The sequence below is a fragment of the Denticeps clupeoides genome, chromosome 15, assembly GCF_900700375.1.
Source record: "Denticeps clupeoides chromosome 15, fDenClu1.1, whole genome shotgun sequence".
Lineage (NCBI taxonomy): Eukaryota > Metazoa > Chordata > Actinopteri > Clupeiformes > Denticipitidae > Denticeps > Denticeps clupeoides.
Genome location: NC_041721.1, coordinates 14420019 through 14440253, shown reverse-complemented (window position 1 = coordinate 14440253; position 20235 = coordinate 14420019). Strand labels below are relative to the sequence as shown.

At 41.9% G+C, this 20235-nt stretch overlaps 1 protein-coding gene across 4 annotated transcripts in view; it reads left to right on the top strand.

Annotated features, from left to right (window-relative positions):
- Positions 1 to 274: 274 nt before the first annotated feature.
- Positions 275 to 20235, top strand: part of cacna2d4a (calcium channel, voltage-dependent, alpha 2/delta subunit 4a) — a 65886-nt gene continuing 45925 nt past the window's right edge. Inside the window, exons 1-27 of one of the 4 annotated variants that reach the window (XR_003742548.1) lie at positions 275 to 1147; positions 2855 to 2936; positions 5541 to 5657; positions 5942 to 6001; positions 6082 to 6244; positions 6678 to 6809; positions 7321 to 7381; positions 8450 to 8600; positions 8754 to 8828; positions 10343 to 10432; positions 10607 to 10720; positions 10805 to 10883; positions 11869 to 12002; positions 12174 to 12191; positions 12461 to 12538; positions 12775 to 12855; positions 12982 to 13056; positions 13673 to 13759; positions 14021 to 14092; positions 14231 to 14292; positions 14523 to 14590; positions 14952 to 14997; positions 15076 to 15173; positions 15707 to 15800; positions 15909 to 16001; positions 17274 to 17401; positions 18756 to 18824. Coding sequence is in view for 2 of the 4 variants with exons in the window: in XM_028954732.1 (XP_028810565.1) it covers positions 981 to 1147; positions 2855 to 2936; positions 5541 to 5657; positions 5942 to 6001; positions 6082 to 6244; positions 6678 to 6809; positions 7321 to 7381; positions 8450 to 8600; positions 8754 to 8828; positions 10343 to 10432; positions 10607 to 10720; positions 10805 to 10883; positions 11869 to 12002; positions 12174 to 12191; positions 12461 to 12538; positions 12775 to 12855; positions 12982 to 13056; positions 13673 to 13759; positions 14021 to 14092; positions 14231 to 14292; positions 14523 to 14590; positions 14952 to 14997; positions 15076 to 15173; positions 15707 to 15800; positions 15909 to 16001; positions 17274 to 17401; positions 18756 to 18824 (2494 nt within the window). In the remaining 2 variants the exon portion in view is untranslated. The remainder of the gene's footprint in view (positions 1148 to 2854; positions 2937 to 5540; positions 5658 to 5941; positions 6002 to 6081; positions 6245 to 6677; positions 6810 to 7320; positions 7382 to 8449; positions 8601 to 8753; positions 8829 to 10342; positions 10433 to 10606; positions 10721 to 10804; positions 10884 to 11868; positions 12003 to 12173; positions 12192 to 12460; positions 12539 to 12774; positions 12856 to 12981; positions 13057 to 13672; positions 13760 to 14020; positions 14093 to 14230; positions 14293 to 14522; positions 14591 to 14951; positions 14998 to 15075; positions 15174 to 15706; positions 15801 to 15908; positions 16002 to 17273; positions 17402 to 18755; positions 18825 to 20235) is intronic. The other 3 variants (XR_003742547.1, XM_028954732.1, XM_028954733.1) reach the window with 3 other exon arrangements.

Here is a 20235-nt window from a genome sequence, read left to right as displayed (position 1 = left end):
TTTTATTGTAATAAAATGTACTGCTTAAAAACACTAATTTATTATGCAAAACAATATATATATATATATATATATATATATATATACACACATACATACACACACACACACACACACACACACACACACACACAGTGTAGGACATTTAGGATATTTCAGATGGATTACCCTGGTAGTTTAATACAATACCATTATGATTATGAGCTATATATCTAATCTGAAGGTTTATTTTTTTACCCCCTGTTCCACCACCTCTCGTTATTATGCTTGACACTCCTACCGTTCAAACTTTTCAGAGACTTCAGTCTCTGTGTTTCTCCAACTTCCTCGTTTCCCACACCTCCTCTTCCTCGACCTCTGTAAACCCAGAGTGGGTGGAGGTTTTTAATCCAAGTGGATTATGTCGTAAACTGGGTGAGGGAGGACACCAGAGCTGCGCTGCAGAGGTCCAATGACTGCATCCGGCCGTGTCCCAAGATCCTAGCTGAGCACTCGCTACTCACCCCTCTCTCTCTTTCTCTCTCTCTCTCTCTCTCTCTCACTCATATTTGCCTTACTGAGCAACCCCTGATCACGATGCTTTTAATCTGAAGTATCTCCTTGTGTGAACTGTAGGGGTCTAGTCACACTTTAGGATTCTTGCACTTCTGGACTTTTTTTCCCCCATTGGGTTTAGCTGAAGAAGACACATAAAGAAGGAAAGGATCCTTTCTGTGGACAAGTGGCTGGTGATGGACACAAGGCTACGTGGCTGCTCGGTCACATCCACGGCGGAAACGTCTAGAGTGCGGGAACTCGCTCAGGACAGGGGTGGACACCGAGATTGGCAATCATGAACAGGCTTCCGTCCAGAACGAGTTGTCAGATCCCGTCGCTTCCTCTTGGCGCTCGGCTGTGACACATGTGGCACAACTCCCACATGGCGCAGAGGTTCTCTCTTTCTCTTTGCACTTTGCACTCAGAATAGGGAGGACCTGCAGATGCTCAAGGTGGACGGGAGAGGGCTGGGAGGCGGGATGGCAAGGGTTGGAGGCGAAGCGTGGTGTGGAAGCGTCCGGCGGATGAGCGCAGCCCTCGCCGTGTGGATTATCTGCTACAGCTGGCTCTGCTTTACTGCTAATGCACAGATGAAGATTCCGGTGGAAACGTGAGTACAGCTTGAGCCCGTGTGCCCTTCGACCTCAACGTGCACTGCTGCTTCATTTATTTTCACCCAGTTTGATCCACTCATTTCCCCTCGGGCCCTTCTGCTAAACCCAAAGTTTGAAAATGACAATAAAAGCACTTTTTCCATTTGGACACCACAGATCAGAGGACAGTGGGCAGTATGTTGATCACTGCTGGCGCATGTGGGGACGATAGCTATGGGCTGCTCATTAACGCCGTGGTCCTGATGCCGAGGAAGGTTTTAACACATTTAGCAAATTTGACACTTAATTTCTAACAGCACACAAGTTCATAAAAAAAACTTTCTCCACCCTTGGGAGTTTGTAGATACACAGTATTTTGTGTCAGATTTTTTTGGACCATGTGCATGTCGCCCATCTGTAAAGAGTACAGTTACTCCTTGTGTGAATAAAACCAAGCAGCAACTAGGATGAAACCAATTTACAACCACAACAAGGTGATAGCGCGCACGTTGAGGTCATTTTCATTCTCTGAATCTTGATTCTGTGACCATGCTTCCACTTCATTTGTCCTTTAACTAGGTGCAGGACACACACGCTCACACACACACACACCACACACACACACACACACACACACACACACACACACACACACACACACACACACACAGACTGGTCTTCTTCATGAATCATTTCCACAGTGATTAACCATACCATCAACTAAAAAGTTGAAAATGGTCAAATCACATGGGGCAGCACCGTAAAATTGGACAATGTCTCCATTGTCTTTCGTTTTGGATGAAAATGGAGCTCTGGAGGCTGAAACATCTGGGAGAAGAAGGATAGAAGCTGTTTTGGTGATTTGCAGTGGCCAAGAAAGTGTTAATGTATGAAAAGGGTTCAAAAATGTTCACCTTAAAAATACTGCCAGCAGATCTCAGCCATTCCCCGCCGTCAGTACCTGTAATGTTATGGCAGAATAAGTCAGCAGGTGCCGGATTCCCTGACTTCCATCGTGGTTTGGGACTTCTGTCCTGACTTGGTCCCTTAACCTCATGACCAAAGCATCACACCTTTACTCTTGCCAAATGCAGCATATGTGTCTTTGGGATATTTTCATGCATTGTGTCAGCCTGCATATTTGGCCATATCCACAAACCTTTATGTTTAGCTGATGCATCGAAGATAATTCTACTCATTGTGGAATGTCCATGCCCACATTATTATTCAATCCCCCTTTTTTTATGTTTAAACTTTCTTTATTTAAGGCTATGCTCTTTTACTTTTATTATCGCTCTGCCAGGACAAAAACACACTCCCTGTGCGTGCTTCCACCCTCTGACTACACAAGCTGTCCTCACACTTACCTCCCTTGGCACTGCCATCTGCCCGTTTAAAGCAGTGACCTGCCCATCCAACACTGTCCTTCAAGTGCATCACTCCTTCCCTCTCTCTTCACCAGGATCATTGTGCAGCTTTTTTTGACTGGCGGTTGTCAAGTCACCCACGTGTAATTTGATATTGAAACGAAGCATTTTTTTAAAGGACAGTAGCTCATTGGGTTCCAGAACATGAACATGTGTGAGCTACAGGTATCTCGGTTCTAAGGCTGATGAGTTGCGACGCCCCTCCAAAAACAGCTATCATTGTGCCATTCATCCACAGTTGAGCGAGAAGTGGTTCATGAACAAAACTTCACTGAACAGAAGCTATCTCTTTTGTAGGGTTCAGGACTGGGCCAACTCCTTTGGAAAGCAACTTCTTGCCTTATCAACACGATACTCTGGATCCCTCCTGCTGCAGAAGGTCAGACAAACCTAAGCAACCTGTAATCCACAATAAAGTGCTTGTGTTTTATCCCTGCCCTGTTCTCACTCCAACTCACAGAGGGTTTATTAACATCTTGAATTAAGTCCTTCACACCTCAACTCTATCCCCTTGTCATTATGTGTGATGTGCAGTTACCAGACCGCCGTTTCTCTTTACCAACTGTCATGCACTTTACCCTCACACACTTGCAGCCTGTCTCCTGGCCTATATTTTAATACGTATTTGTTCATGTTTCTGATGTGCAAATGAATAATAAGGTTCACTGTATTAACAAAGTAACGGCATGCTAATCTGAGAAGCGGTTTTATGACGGGTCTCAGACAGCAAAGTCACGGTTAGAATATATTTACTACGCCCTAGCGAAACTGGAAATAATTGCACAGACTCTGTATTTGGTGATGTGTACGACAGAGACCATCCCTTGACGGGTCCATGTGCCTCAAAGTTCCCTGCTGTTTCTAATGCCAGGGATCCTGCATACTTCCCCCACCCAATTTAATATTGTACATTATCAAAATATACGTAATGTACATTATTGTACATAATGAAAATTCATTATTCACTGTACTTATTTTTGTTAAAAACTAATAAAGTGTAATAAAGTGTATATGTTCTATTGTACACTGTTTTAACGCTATATAATACACTTACTTACATTCTTATGACGAAGCAAAGCCTCACCATCGCCGATTGTACATGCTCATGGAAAAGATGGGACTACATGACACATAAGTCCTAGCTGTACCAAGACAGCAGTCTGTCCTTCCCTGTGACCTACTGAACCAGATAGCTTTTTCCTTTAAAAACACAGATTTAATTTTTTTAGCCGGTTCACATGGTTCACGCATATAACACCTCATGTAACAAGTCAGTCAATACCCATGAACATGGAGTTAAACTTGAGTGGTTTTTAGGAGCATAACTCCTTAAACTTCTCAACCACTGGACAGGCCTCGTGAATCTGATGGCAGTCTCTCCATTCTGTAATTAGCACATTCCTGAGTTTCCACATTGAACCCCGCAGTCAACCTACAAGCCTCGTTCTCCATCTGCTCTTTCACTTCATAAGGACGGCGAAACGAAAATATCACACCAGACAAACCGTTCCTAATGAGAACAATCTCTGCCGGTGTGTACCAGTGTGCATGGCTGAGCAAGTGTGTTGTTAATCCCAGTTTTTCTACTGTGGGGTTTATTAGGAAAGTTTAATAACACATAATAATCATGTAGTACGGTCGTTTGTAGTATTATGTTTATTTGCTTTTATAATTATATATTGCTGTGAAAATGTAGCTTGTTAATACATTTCATCATGTATGTGGGTGGCTTCGATAAACACAAAGTCACGTAACTTGGAGCGTCTCCAGGGAGACTCCCTGTAACTACTGATTGTATAACGTTATTTATTTTGGTTTTTGTCATTTATTTTATTATCAAAAGCGTTTTTATGAAAGCAATGTCACCCATCTGACATTCCAAATCATGTAGCAGACAGCCTTTTATGTCTTAATACTTTATTCTCTGGTGAGGGTGCAATTTTTGTGGATCTGATAATTTCAGATTTTACACATCAAACAAAGTTTGATGTGAAAACTAAAAGGCTTTAAAAAAAGAATGGAACACTGGAACCATTCACGATAGGGAAGTAAATAATGTTAGCTTTGATTCACTGGGTTAAAGCTTGCTCTGCATCTTTCTAGTCCCAGTCCGAATAAAAGAATAAATCTCTCCTAAACCTTTGTGCTTGAAAGTGGATTATCCTAGAGTAACCTTGCAACATATTTATTTCCTTTTATCTGCTGTTTCAGTGCATTTCCTTTACCCAGAGGGGAAAAAAATACATCATTTGGTGACAGATGTCTAATGTGTAATCTAGACCCCCCCCACCACACACACACACACAAAGACACACACCACCTTTCTCATCATTACTCTTTGTTTTAAAGAGTACATATAGGAAATGGACATGTACTAAAAGCTAGTCATGATAATGACAGCTATCAGCCATGTTTTGAGGCATGTTTAACTTGTTTGATTCTGTCATCTATATTGTTCAATGGTAATGTTGCCTTGACCACGAGGTAAATGCTCTCATTCAGGGTGATTTAACAGTCGCAACCATTGCAAAACCCCTGTGCTTTCCATAACAGACTTTAATAGCTATTAATCATTGAAAACTTTGGCCATGCATGCTTAAAATGGAGTAGTTTGGTCTAATACTATTATATATCTGCATTGAGTAGAAAAGCAACAGAAAAACAACATTCAGAATGAACTGTTCAAAGAGAAGAATTAAGGATATTGGAAAATTTACAACTGATACATCATCACTTGTGTTACGTCATCACTATACAAAAAAAATTAAGTTAACACAAATAAAAAACACATTTTTATCCACGCTATATGCTTCTACATATGTAATGTATAATTTCCTGTTCCTGCCTCAGAATAAAAACTGAATCCTCTGAAGTCGCCCCCAAAAGTGATGCTACCCAATCCTGGAATACGTGATTGAAAATGCCACAGGTTCTGCAGAAATAGGATTCCGTGTATGAATGTGTTTTCCCCTCATCCCTTCAGAAATACAAAGATGTGGAGCCCCTGGTGAAGATGGTGGAAGTGGATGGCTCAGACCTGGTCAAAGACTTTGCAGAGGAGATGGAGAAAATGTTGGGCAGAAAAATGATGTCTGTAAAGGTTGGAAGTGCAATTTTTTTATCATATTCATTAGCTAATGTGCCTTTATCAGAAATACAGTTTCTTCATTTCTTTCTACATTCCTTTTCTTAATGCTACTAGAATGTATAAAACCAGTGATACAGCCTGACTACATAATGATTTGAAGATGCGATGGGTCCATAAAATGCCAAAAAATAAATTTTTCTATGAACCATCTACATTTCAGAAGCTCATAGGTGGTTGTGTGAATCACTGCTTGCATTTATGTCACTGTTTCTGAAACAAGTTGTCGTTTCTTGAAGAGGCTGGCAGAATCTGCAGAAGATGCAGACCTGTACCATGAGTTTAATTCTACATTAGAGGTAACAGAAAAAATGTGTTCCTTGATTCCATTTCCCCCGACTCACATCATGAAATGAACTCTGGGCCATGTCCCCCGTAGTTTGACTACTACAATGCCTTGCTGATCAACACCATGGACAGCAATGGGAACTACGTTGAGCTTGGACAAGAATTTCCTCTGGAAAAGAACGAGCATTTCAACAAGCTCCCGGTCAACACCCAGATGAGCTCGATCCAGGTGCCCACTAACGTCTACAACAAGGGTGAGATGTTCTTCATACTCCATAGTGGTTAGCATGTTCAGTAGCTGTCAGGGACATATATTTACATTTTGGATCAGTGTATTCATGTCATCTGTTCTTAAATGTGCCTTAATGGTTAAAGGAATGCGATACCAGGACCTGTGCCGTTGTTTATAATGACTGCAGTCAGTCGTAAAAACCAGTCTTCAGGGTTTGTAATCTAGTTGTTCTTGTCTAAGCCACATTTGCATCATTAGGAACCCAATTAACTTGATGTAAGACACTGTCTGGATCCTGCTCTCGAATGGGTGCTTAAGACAACCATTCCTCAAGCGTGGAGGGTTTTTCCTCAGCTACACTCAGTATTCAGAGCACTGAATAACCCGACCGCTAGTTCAATTCAATGGAGTGTGTTCAAAATGTGTTAAAATGCACTTTCCCAATTTCCTTGCAGACAGTGAAATATTAAATGGGGTATACATGTCAGAAGCACTAAATGACATTTTTGTTGACAACTTTGAGAAAGACCCCACTCTGACCTGGCAGTACTTTGGAAGCGCCACGGGCTTCTTCAGACTCTATCCAGGTACCTCCCATCCCTCTATCCCATCCCACTGTCTAAATCCCGACACATCAGCAGACCCGTGGAGAGCAATTCCGTTTGGCAGAGCCACGCAGCACGTTACAGTTGCAGGGTATTGCAGACACGGCTGCTGACAGCAGGCCGCCGGTAGTCTGATTGACGGGAGCCATTAGCGCCATGCAACTCAGCTTCCACTGTCAGCCCTGGGGGAGCATCTATCACCCAGCTGTGGAGAGAGTGGCAGCGTGGCATGCTTGGCTCAATCACGAGCTCAGAAGATCCGTGCATCCACGTACAGCCAGGCATACAGAGAGGCACAGGCCAAAACACACACACACAATAAGCATCATTTTTCAAAACATAGATCATGCCAGGAAATGTTCTGCACTTCACCTCAGGTAGATTCTCTTTGAAAACATGATTGTTCTAATATAGCAATGCTATATTATTGTTATTCTTGATACTTTGTACTTGTTGGTACTACAGTTATCAATACTTTAGTTATCTCTTGTAGGCATTCAGTGGACACCCGATGAGAATGGTGTTGTTGCGTTTGATGCCCGCAATCGAAACTGGTGAGTTCTGTGTTAATGCCTTTTTTCGGACTTTCCAGTCTAATATTACTTAGCAGCCACTGCTGCATTCGTAACCATAGTAGTGTTAGGTGGTAGTAGCCTAGTGGGTAACACACTCGACTATGAACCAGAAGACTCAGGTTCAAATCCCACTTACTACCATTGTGTCCCTGAGACACTGAACCCTGAGTGTCCCTGTAACTACTGATTGTAAGTCACTCTGGATGAATGTTGTAAATGTGTACCAACTTACAAAATGTGCAAAATATTGCATGTGTTATTGGACTTTAGAGATTGAACTAACAAAAAATACTTGTACTAATGATAACACAAGTAAATAGTAATATTTAAATTGGGTGTTGTGTAAGATAGTTGCTAAACTGCTTCTTCATAAGACAAACATATCTCATACACAATCTTGTGCTTTAACACATGAAAAATATTACAAAATTAGGTCACAAATATCCAAACGCACAAAACTCAGTAATAAGGCTTTATAATAATTAACTGATGAGCTGAGTTGGGCAAAGTAGTGGAGAAACTTAAAATGTGCCCTGCCGAGGGATGCCATGACCAGTACTGAGAAACAGATTAGAGGATTCACGTTCAGATTAGGAAATTGGATGTGCCGCCAGAGAGGACCTGGCTGTGGGATCAGGGAAAGATTTTAATCTGTTCTTTCCGTGACATATTAGCCAGAGTGACTTCATCAGGGCTCCCTTAGACACCTTCTGTGTGTCCTAATGCTATTAAAGCTAAAACGGCAAATCTGTTGACGTTTAATGACTGAACAGGGTGGAGGGCTTTAGAAAGAAAAACACCTGTTCCTGACCCCTTAATGGAAAAGCACAGCACTTTCAGAGAAGTTCTTGTCTCTTCTCACAGCATCAGTGTAACAAATCAGCCCTGTTCCCAGAATCCTTCTTTGCTTGATATCCATTGTTTATGCATTAGGAAAATGCATAATGCAGTAATGCACATTTAATTTGCATCCCATCTATCAAAATGTTGCAGACCTTTTTCTTTTCTTGTCATGATAATATTATTTGTGACAATTTTTCACTATAGGTATATCCAAGCTGCAACTTCACCAAAGGACATCATCATTGTTGTGGACATCAGTGGAAGCATGAAAGGTCTGAGACTCACCATTGCCAAACACACAATCAACACCATACTGGAGACTCTGGGAGAGAATGACTTTGTCAACGTAATTGCTGTGAGTCGTAATTGCTGTGCCTACCGTACTTTTATATTCATGAATTTGGGTTTGGCTTCTTAGCCAAAGATGCGCAGAATACATTTATCCTATTTAATCTTGGGGATTTGTTTACCTGCACTGACGTGGCTGGCTGTTCCCGTCTCCCCACAGTACAGCGACTATGTGAGTTACGTGGAGCCCTGCTTCAAGGGCACGCTCGTGCAGGCCGACTTGGACAACCGAGAGGTATGCAACGCTTAGCTGGCTAGACACCTGGCTGAGGAATCAATTGATGTATTGATAAATCCCAATGAGAGGAAGCAATGCCCAGACAATGCCCAGGCAAAAGCCAATAGACCTTACAAGGTTAAAATCTCAGTGACTTTTACTGCACTTCACCTCCCCCAGCTCACTTGCACACCGGCTGGTACGCTAAATCTTCTGTTAGGACAGCTTAAGACTCCTGGCCTACTTTCATCGTTGACCTGGTGCCGATGAGCATATGGAGTCAGGCTTCCACACGAACTGTTTCTAGGGATATTACAGCACAGGTTTGGATTTGTGTTCCGGATTTTCAAGAACTGCAGCCATCTTATTGCTGCAATGTAGATTTGGTAAAGTATCGTATAATGAAGAACATGCTAATAACCCTGCATTAGTTGTGTACTGTTTGCTTTAATTCTCCAAGGCACTGGTGGAAGACCAATTCTGCCTTCATTATATTTATTCCATAATATTTCAATAATATGTATATGCTGAATTATGAAGGTGGATCAGTTTCTTTGATTGTTTAAGGCAAACAATGAAGCAAGATCTGTGAAATTTTTAGCTGGAATTTACAAGGTTTCAACCTTTCATATGTTTTTAACAGACCAATCTTTTGTGGTTTGGCATTTCCTTGTTTGTTAAGATTTAGTGGATGCCTCACCTTCCTGTTACTGTTATGCTGCCCATTAAATGAATACATTTGTCAAATTGCTAAATTGTAAACCTTTGTTTTAAGGGGATTTTAGTTAGCTGATTATATATGATAGAATATTAATCCTAAATGAAAGTATGTTTACATAAACCTACATTTCCAGTGAAATGTGAGACCTGTCTCCACTGCTAGACCCCATCTAGCGACTATTTAAAGTGAAGTGATTGTCACATGTGATACACAGCAGCACAGAACACGGTGCACACAGTGAAATTTGTCCTCTGCATTTATCCCATCACCCTGAGTGAGCAGTGGGCAGCCATGACGCCCGGGGAGCAGTGTGTGGGGACGGTGTTTTGCTCAGTGGCACCTCAGTGGCACCTTGGCGGATCGGGATTCGAACCGGCAACCTTCTGATTACGGGGCCGCTTCCTCAACCACTAGGCCACCACTTTTTTTTTATTTTGTGTCGAGTCAGTTTCATCTCTTGAACCCACAACATAGTGTCCAAGTATTATGATTTGTTCGGCAAGAATGTTTCAGCTTGAGCTCAATGAGCTCTATGAGTTTGCATGACCTTCTCTGTTCGGTTTAGTCTCACTGTCCAAACACATGGATATGAAGTTTTGCTTGTTAGGGAATATATTTGTTTGTTGTTAGGGAATATATTTTCTTTTACACAGTAACATGTGTGTGTATTTAACATACAATTACAATAGTAATGCAAATACCACAATCTGTCACTAAATGCTCACAGTACATGGCTGTATGATATATTTTGTTCTCACTGTCTCTCTCTCTCTCTCTCTCTCTCTGTCTCTTTTGTCATGGATACCTGCAGCACTTTAAACTGCTTGTGGAGCAACTACAGGTCAAAGGAGAGGGGAAGGTCAAGAAGGCCATGAAAGAGTCCTTCCGTGTCTTGAATGAGGTGTGTGTCAGAGTCGGCGTATTTATACCATTTACATTAATGTGGTTTAGCAGATTTAGCATTTTAGCAGATGTATAGCCTCATCCAATAGGTTAAGTGTCTTGCAGCAATGTGTGTGTGTCTTCAAGAACCATGTGATCTTTGCCTGTATATGTGCGTGTTTCTGATCCTTAGGCAGCAGCTATGGGCCAGGGCAGTCTGTGCAATCAGGCCATCATGCTTATAACAGACGGAGCAATGGAGGACTTCCAGGAAGTGTTTGAGGAATTTAACTGGCCAGAACGCAGGGTAGCTGTCCTACTTCATGCATAATTCGTTATGTCCATAACTCCAGTTGTTTATTGAAATGAAATCTTTTTAAATGTTTTTAAGGTCCGTGTGTTCACTTACCTTATTGGTCGAGAGTTGACCTTTGCTGAAAATGTCAAATGGATTGCTTGCAACAATAAAGGTGGGTCATAACTCTAAAACATATCAATATCCTCTTTCCTTTGTTCCTGGAAAATATAGCAGCAGTTTTGTTCATTTTTGCCATTTTACACACAATGGCCACATAAGTGAAACCATAAGTGAGTCCAATTAATGATCGATTTATGATCCAAAATAGTTATTCGATTCTAATGGGTACGAAAATGACAAAATGGTTCCTCTTACATGATTAGTCTTTGATCAGGGTAGTAAAAAATCTCTTGCTTCATTATGTTGCACTGTTTGCAAAGCAAAACAGAGTAAATGATGTAATGATGTGTAAAGAGGAGTGATGGGCTGAAGCCAAGGGCACAAAAGGTTGCTTGGAAAATGCACTTACGTGGTTTACTTTAACTGGTTTATCCTTTAAGACCAGGAGATGTACTTATAGGTCATTGCCTTGGATATAGGTCATCAGTCTTGGGGAAGCGATTGAGTGTACATAACGTCTGATGTTATTTTTGCCTAGGCAGAATATTTCACAGTGTGTATGTGCTGCCCTCTTTTGGTTCCTAAAATTGCTACAATCTGGATGCGACTGAGCATCAAACAGGTTTTATGATAATAAGCGTTAGCATTGCTATATTTTAATGCATTTAATGCATGTAATGAAAAACAATGAAAAAGTAGATTTTTCTCCCCAGGAAATGGGCAGGAAGCATTGTCTCAGATCTCCAACACCTCTGACATAATCTTTTTTAACTCCTCCCCACTGGCATAGTCTGCACACTAGTACCAGTTTCTTGCCTCACACCATTACCCTCATAAACAGTTGAACTGTAACACATATGTTCTCTTACTTCCTGCGCCATGTACGACTGTAAATAAGATCTAGATTGTATATTGTTCTGTATTACTTTGTATTCTTTTTATGTTACATATTGTATAGTGTTGCTTGAGAGACACCATACTAAGCCAATAAACATTATTCTGATTCTGATTCATTATTTCCCCACATTCCCATACAGGTTACTACACACACATTTCCACCCTAGCAGATGTGCAGGAAAATGTGATGGAGTACCTGCATGTTTTGAGTAGGCCCATGGTCATCAACCATGATCATGACATCATCTGGACGGAGGCATACATGGACACTGTGGTGGGTGCCAATGATGACATGTCTTGTCTCATTTCTAAAAATATCACATCTTTTCATGTGTTCATTGTTGGTGACTATTTGCTGTGTCTCATTCGACCCATCTGTGTGTGCGGTTGGTCTTGTTTGTCTCATCTTATGTTTGTCTGGTTTTTATCCCCCCTGTTACATCAGCTACCCAATGCAGTCGAGGTAAAGCTTCAGAATGTAGCTGTCCAGCTCACCACTGTACTGAAGCAAAATAGTGTTTGCATGAAAGTTGGCACTGAAGGTGCAGCCTGTGTGTTTATTAATGTGCGTGTTGATTCATATTTAAACAACGCATTGTCAGTCGTTGCGTGCTGCACTAGAGGCTTTATTTTTAGCTCCTGCATGGTTGGTAGAGCAGCGAAGTTATTTACAGTTGCCTTCCCCCTCGTGTTAATTGCTCAGATGCTAATGCTGACGCTTCCATTCATCAGCTCTTCAACACTCAAGCCCAGAGTTTGCTGATGATGACTTCAGTGGCCATGCCGGTGTTCAGCAAAAAAGAGGAGACGGTGAGTTACTTCTAAGACAGAAGAAACAATGCAAAATGGAAAGTGGTTTGGCGTGATGGAGGGATTTATTTTCAAATTAAACGCTGCCATAACTAGTTACACTCAATATGTTATAGGTTATCACAACTGAATGTATTTGGACAAACCAAATGATGCAAGACTGTTCTGCAGCATATTTTTAACCCAAAACAAATCTGATTATAAGTGTGTCATTATATCTTGCTCTGTCTTTACAGCTTTCTCATGGAATTCTTCTGGGTGTAGTGGGCACTGACGTTCCTCTCAGAGAGCTCATGAGGCTTGCCCCCCGTTACAAGGTGTCCAATTTGAACATTTATTTAGGTTTACTGGTGCACGTGGAACTCAAAGGTTCTGAAACTCCACTAAAACACCACTAATTGTCTAATTACTAGAGTATAATGATTTCTGATCTTCTTTTGTAGCTGGGTGTTCATGGCTATGCCTTCCTCAACACCAACAATGGCTACATCCTCTCCCACCCAGACCTCCGACCACTGGTGGGTCCCTGTTTAACAGCACAGCATGTATACCTATGGTTTCTGCCATGTTCCAGACATGTTCTGGTGCTCCGGTCCCACGTCTTCCTGACCACAGTTTTGTGTTTGCTCTGTCTGTCCCGTGGCTCTTTCATGTCATCCTTAAAAAATGCATTTTTTATTCGTTCTAAATTTGAAGGTTATTAGGATCTAATTTTGTCCCTCAAAATATGTCGTTGCAAGCAAAACACTAGCCTGTTTTTTTTTGTTTTATATATACATAGAATAAAGGTAAAAATAATATATGCAGTGTTATCTTCGTTTTACATGTTAAAAAGAATTTTCGGCTCCCGGGACATTGTCTTTTGTGGAAACCGGGTCCAAATGGCTGTTTGAGTGATAAAGGTTGCCGACACCTGGCCAAGTGTTTCTCGGGATTGTGTTCATCTGTTAGTATTAGTATAAATGGATCCTTGCTGTGTTGGGTGTAATATCAACTTTACGTAGTTTGTGCGTGAATGTTGTGTGTCTGCGTTATTTTATTAAAAGACAATGTTTTGGAGTGGTTTTGGCACTTGTGGCATTTTCTTTGCTCGCCATATGACCTTGAGTCACGCTGCAATGTCTTTTTTTTTAGTATAAGGAAGGTAAGAAGCTGAAGCCCAAGCCTAACTACAATAGTGTGGACTTGTCTGAGGTGGAGTGGGAGGACGTGGAGGAGAATGTAAGTGTTGCTGAAACATATTTCATAGTTACACTTTAAAAGGCTATACAGGTATAAACCGTAACCCGTAAATTTGCTGCGGTGACGATACCTCGCTCAAGAAGGTCTCAGTGGCACTTTGACATTTTGGAATTTGAACCCACAACCTTGGCCCACTTCCTTAGCCACTAGGCCACCGTGGCACATGTAAACCACACAAAGTCTGATTTACAGCCATCATAGTTGTATGTGTGTGTGTTTGTGTGCACGTGTGTGTTTTAGCTGCGAACCGCCATGGTAAAAGGTGAAACCGGCGAACTGTCACTAGACGTGAGGGCCACGGTGGAGAAGGGGGTGAGTGGCGCGTCGCTCTGCACCATCCCACTGATGCTTGAACTATATTTCAACTCGCATGCCAGTGGTGACTGTGATTTCACTCCTGGCAGCCCACATGAAATTAATTACACTGATGTCTGCCTCTCTCGGCTACAGAAGCGGGTTTTGTTCCTGAAAAATGACTACTTCTACACCACGATTAATGAGACTCCCTTCAGGTAATGAGACTGCATCTAAAATTTGTAGTGGGTAAAATGTGCGGAGATGCTTCAAGTGTTTCGTTCGTTGCATTTGAAAGTATAAATGTAAAACGAATGATTTGATTAGTCGATGTCAGGAGTCTTTGGAAGTTTCGACGGCTTTGGCACCGCTCCAGAGTCGTTGCTGAAATATTTCCAGATGGGTGAGCCGTCTTGTTAATTACTGTGCCTGCTGTTGTGCATTGCAGTCTGGGTATAGTGCTTACGCGGGGCCATGGGGAGTACATCTTTATAGGGAACATCTCCGTGGAGGAGGGTAGGTTTTTTGTCTGTGCTGTGTCAGCAGCTCCATAGTCTTTCCTTGTTTACTGTCGTCGTATGCTTATGTATATTTAATACGATTTTAATGGATGAAGGTTACATTACTTAGTCAGATTAAATGGAGACATTTCTTTGGATGTGCACAGTGACTGTAGAAGTGATCTAAGTTTTACACTTTTATTACAAGCCTCATTAATATCTAACTTAATTTGTGAACAAATCTTTAATAAAGGCATGCAGAACAGATTTAAAAATTAATATTTATCAGTTGTAGAATGTCGAAAGTGAGACTTTTTACTCCCAAATGGTTTCTGGTGCCTAATTTGAATGTCTGTCTTTGGCTTCATTTACAACAGGCCTCCACGACCTGACTACCTCAGATGTCACCATAGCCAACGAATGGTAAGAACTGAATATTCATGCAGGGACGTGTCAGCCCTATGAGGGGTGGGTGTGGTCCTATGATCTGACTTCTTTCAGGACATACTGCGAGACAGACATCGATCCCCATCACCGAAAGTACAGTCAGCTACAGGCGGTCATCCGCTACCTTACAGGGAAGGAGCCAGAGCTGGAGTGTGAGTTTGCGCAGTTTTTTTTGCAACTCTGCTGCCTTTTTATTCCTTTTTGAAAAGGTTTGGTAGCTGCTGCTGATCCATCATAGTACTTTAGGCAACACGTGCAGTACAGTGTAATACACACCAAATGGCCTGAAGTATATTTACCTCTTATGGGTGTTATAGATCCAAGCCACCTGTTTCTGGCCATTTTACATGAAGGTTTGTGAAACAGGGCCTAGCAGGTAATGGAGCAGACTTGTAAGTGAAGTGCTGCGGGTTCAAATCCGTCAAAGGTGCCACAGAGGTCCCCTTGAGCAAGGTACCATCCCGACATTTACATTTAGAGCATTTATCAGACACCCCTATCCAGGGCTACTTGCAGTCAGTAGTTACAGGGACAGTCCCCCCCTGGAGACACTCAGGGTTTAGTGTCTTGCTCAGGGACACAGTGGTAGTAAGTGGGATTTGAACATGTGATTTGGTGGTCTCCTGGTCTCTCTTAGACAACTTTCACTTTAATTGGCTCATTTTGTGATTGGATGTTTTTCTAGGCGACGAGGAGCTTTTGCAGCAGACCATGTTTGACGCTGTAGTGACTGCCCCAATGGAGGCCTACTGGACAGCCATCATGCTTAACACCTCAGGGTAATTGTTTTTTGTCAGGCTGTTTTCATTTATGTTATAGCGCAATTGTGTTGTCAGTGTATCTTTTGGCTGTGCATCCTTTTCAACTTGTTTCTTTTTTTTGGACAGTTTAGATGAAGGGATTGAAACAGCTTTCCTTGGCACTCGCTCTGGGTTGATGCGGGTCATCCGATTCGCGGAGAACGAAAAACGAGTGGCAAAGTGAGTCCTGCCTGTCCATATCTCTGTCTACACACTGAGCAGAGAACGCCCACTGAGTGGCAATTATTCATGGTCTAGTGTGAGGACTGCAACCGCACTGCTGAGAAAGTAAATACAGCGTCCTCTCTCTGCTGTGAAGCCCACAGGCCAGCCCTGTGAAAAAATCCATCCCGTCATTCGCTCATCAGATTACTGCTCATCCCATTACCTTATTATTCCCTTCCCATTCTGGGCCGTCGTGCTTAATTGTCCTTAAGAGGCACAAGACTGGCTTGGGCATGTTTTGTTAGATTTTGAGGACCCGAGCCAAAGACTGGATGAAAACAAATTGGCCTACACTAGCATAAATAAATAATGCCATTTAAAAAAAAAAAAAAAACCTCAATGCGCTTATTACCAGGCTACCCTCGGCTCGGGTTCTTTTTTGGACTTGAAAGCTCTTTTTTGTTTGCCTGTTAAAAGGCTCTCTACAGGAAAACGACATCAGAAGGTAACTGGGAATGAATGGGTCAGCTGAGGAGCCTGTGAGAGTGCACTTCGCTGTTCATTCATGGAAACGCTGCACAGCAGTTTTAGCCAGTTTCACATGTATATTGAGGGTTTAAAATTGCATGTTTACGAATAGACGTGCCACTTTTATTAATGTGATAATTGTGTCACATTAAGCTTCTTAAATAGTCATGCCTAAGAATACGGATGATTGCCAGAGGACATCAAAAAGTGTTCTGTGTCACATGCTCACATCAGATGTAATTCTGCTGACAGTTGTACACCTTTAGCAGCCTCTCCTTACACACTGTCACAGCTATTTCTGTGACCAGAGAGGTGAAAATGGCCTTTTTGATAATGTGCATGACTGCTGAAATTGATCGCTTCACTTTAGGCTGCATGGCAGTCAGTCATGTGGAAGCTTTGCAAAGTACCAGTGTATGTACAGAGAAGCTACCCTAGGGAGAAATACTCAGGCCATTGTGGTAGTATAAGTATTATATAAAGAGTTATCTTGGATTATTGTCATCTTTAACTATGAAATTGTGTGTCATTTTAAACCTATGTTGGTAGGTAGGGACTGCCATGTTGACATGCCATGTTTCGATCGTAGCTGAGAACAGACAATAAACGAACACTGGTTTTAATGGCATTATTACTGATTACATAACTACTCTGGATAAGGGCCATATGCTAAATACTGTACATATAATGTAACAAATGTAAATAAAACAACATGACTGCCAATATTAGCACTGTTGTAACCTTTTGCTTTCACAAAAGGAAATTTCTGTCACCGCTGGACAAAGAGAACATCTTTACCCTGGACCATTTCCCTGTGTGGTACCGTCGGGCTGCAGAGAACCCTGCTGGAAAGTTCCTCTACTACATCCCACGGGAGGACACTCGAGGTATCTTTCCCAACATGGCCGTGTAACTGCACATTTTGTGTCACCATGGCAACCCCGGCCACTGGCAGAGCACAAGGCTCCATTCATAACACAGAATATCCACCTGAATGCAGCCAAATGTGTTAAGTGTGTACACATGGCAAAACGAGGCTGAATGCAATAAGTATAATGAATATCTTTAAAATGTGAGATTTGTTCTTGACAAATGTTGGAATTAAATGAAGATAGAAATGTCTGTGTGTATCTGTATGTATGTGTGTGTGCTTCATTGCTATTGATCACTGAGTTTAAATGGCCATTGAAAGGGACATGCTTTCTTCAGATGTTTTCAGGGAGTACGAATGCTACTATAAGCCCTGCCTCAGGCCTGAGGACCCTGAACAGCAGTATGAGGATGGTATTTAAATAGACCTCCTGGCTTTATGGCATGCTCCACACAATGATTGCATGGGTCTTAACCTTTTGTGTCTGTTTTCATTTATACATTTATACATTACCTATAAACTGCACTACTGCAATGCATGCAAAGCATCGTGAATTTGCATTTCATTGCCACTTTTTTATGTGCCAGATTTGGGAACCCATTGTGCTGATGTCTGTTGTCGCTCGTTGATCTTTCTGTTGGTCTCTATTAACTAAGCTTTAAAGATACAGGATAACATCGATATAAAGTATAGTGTCTGTGAGCAGGGAAAAGGGGAAAATTTGCTGAACCCCATTTTCTGTCACTGTGCAGAATCAGAGTATTGCACTCTATAGGCTGGCAGGTAATTCTGGATGACTTGAATCATTTATCAGACTCTGGAATTGGACAGCAGTCTCAGATAAAGAGCAGAGAAATTGACTGAATATTGGCCAGGCGTTTTGGTAATAAAGTTGCAAATATATATATTTTTTTCTGTGTTATTGAGTTGCAAAGCCAGGCATATGGAAATGTGGCATTTCTGAACATTACATTTAATTAGTAGTTGTCAGGTCATTAGCTTGTGGCAAATACACTAGTTTGCATGCAAAGCCACATTGCAACCTAAGGGGGGCATGATTTACTTAAAAGTTCAGGCCAAAGCAACACCTTGCCTCAGTGTGCGCAAGGCAATGCAGCAGTAATGCCATCAACCTTGGATTTCTATCTGCAGTGTACAGACACCGCAGTATTTGCAACTCCCCTGGTTTGAGTTGAAATTACACACACGGCAAGTTGTGCCTGCCATGAAAACACAAGCGTATGGCTGCAAATAAAAAGGCATGTTTGTTTCCCCCATTAAAAATGCTTGGATTATTAATGATACTAAAATGCTTGGCCCAGGGAAGTAAGGGCTAAAGAGGATGGCTGATTCCTGGTTTTCTTGGACAGATGGGAAGTTGGTGGTCGCTGCCACAGCTGTGACTGTGACGGTGGATAAGAAGACAGCAGTGGCTGGAGGTATGTTCATTTTTTTCCGTCTCATCCCCCTGTATTTGCTTCTCTTGCTTTTATCTACCACAGAAAATGACAAATGGGCCATGTTTTTTTTTTTCCACATGAAAAGTGGAAGGTCTGCCTATTAAAGGCCACCACCAGCACAGCTGACTCATTTAAGTGAGGAACAGATTAACTTTCCATCATAAGGGAAGTCGGCCATCCATTTCTCTCTGCAGCACATAAGGGAGCTTAGTGTGTGAGAGGAGTGCCCCGTACTTCAGGCACGCAGACCCCATAAGCTTCTTATCAATAGCGGGAGTCACTACAGGAGTTGACACCAACTATCTCTTCCTGCTCAAGGAACAGCCAATCACTGTCCTAAAGCTCAGACCGGCACAGCTGGTGTTCTGTCACAGCTGGGTGTCATGGCTGCATCCATGCTGGCACGGAAGAGATGAAAGAGGGGGAAAAAGCACTCTACCTGTTTTTTTTTTTACTTTGCTTGTGAAAAGGCAAAGAAGGATCAGGCGTATTTGGCCAAGAACCAGTAACATTGAACTCTTTTGGTGCATTGCAGTTATTTACATTATCATCCAACAGGGTCACAATACAGCGGACATACAGGCATTTAGAACAAATGAAGACTGATGACTGTGGAAAAAAAGACATGATGTAACATAAAGAAAGTGCTGAGACACGATAAGAGAACATCACAAAAAACATTTTTGAAATCCTTATCAGATGGATCGATATCTTGATTTTTTAATTTTTTATTTGATATATTTGAATGTAGACTACTAGTCAAAAGTTTGGACACAGCTACTCATTTATGGGATGCAGCCATGACACTCTCCTCATTTCTCACTCTTGGCTAGACAATGTTAGACAATGGGGTTGGTTTCCAACAGTCCTGAAGGTTTATGCTGAACACTTTCTTAACTTTCACTCATGTTAATAAACATATCATGCAGCTGCATGATTGATGATGACAATAGTGAACGAAGCAGCCATAAAGGTAAGAAGAGGTGACTCTGAAAAAACAGATTCATCAAACATACTTCACTTTCTCGTGATATGACAATTACTTAATATGTTTCTTCTGTTGGATTAGAGTAGGTGTGACTGGTACTGTATTTATGCAATGGGTAGGTGCAGTGACACAGTGGGTAGCTATGTGACACCACACTTCCAGGGTCATGGGATGAATTCCAGGTCCTAGCTTTATGTGTGTGGGGTTTGCTTGCTTTCCACATCATGTTGGTCTGGGTTACCGCCTGGTTCTCAGGTTTTCCTCCCACTAGGTTAATTGGCAACTATAAATTGCCCCCATGAATGTGTGTGTGTGTGTGTTCTGTGTTGGGCTGGCAGGGTGAACCTGCCTCATGTGTCCTTCACTCTGTCTGTCTAATGTTTCTGGTCATGATTTGAGTAG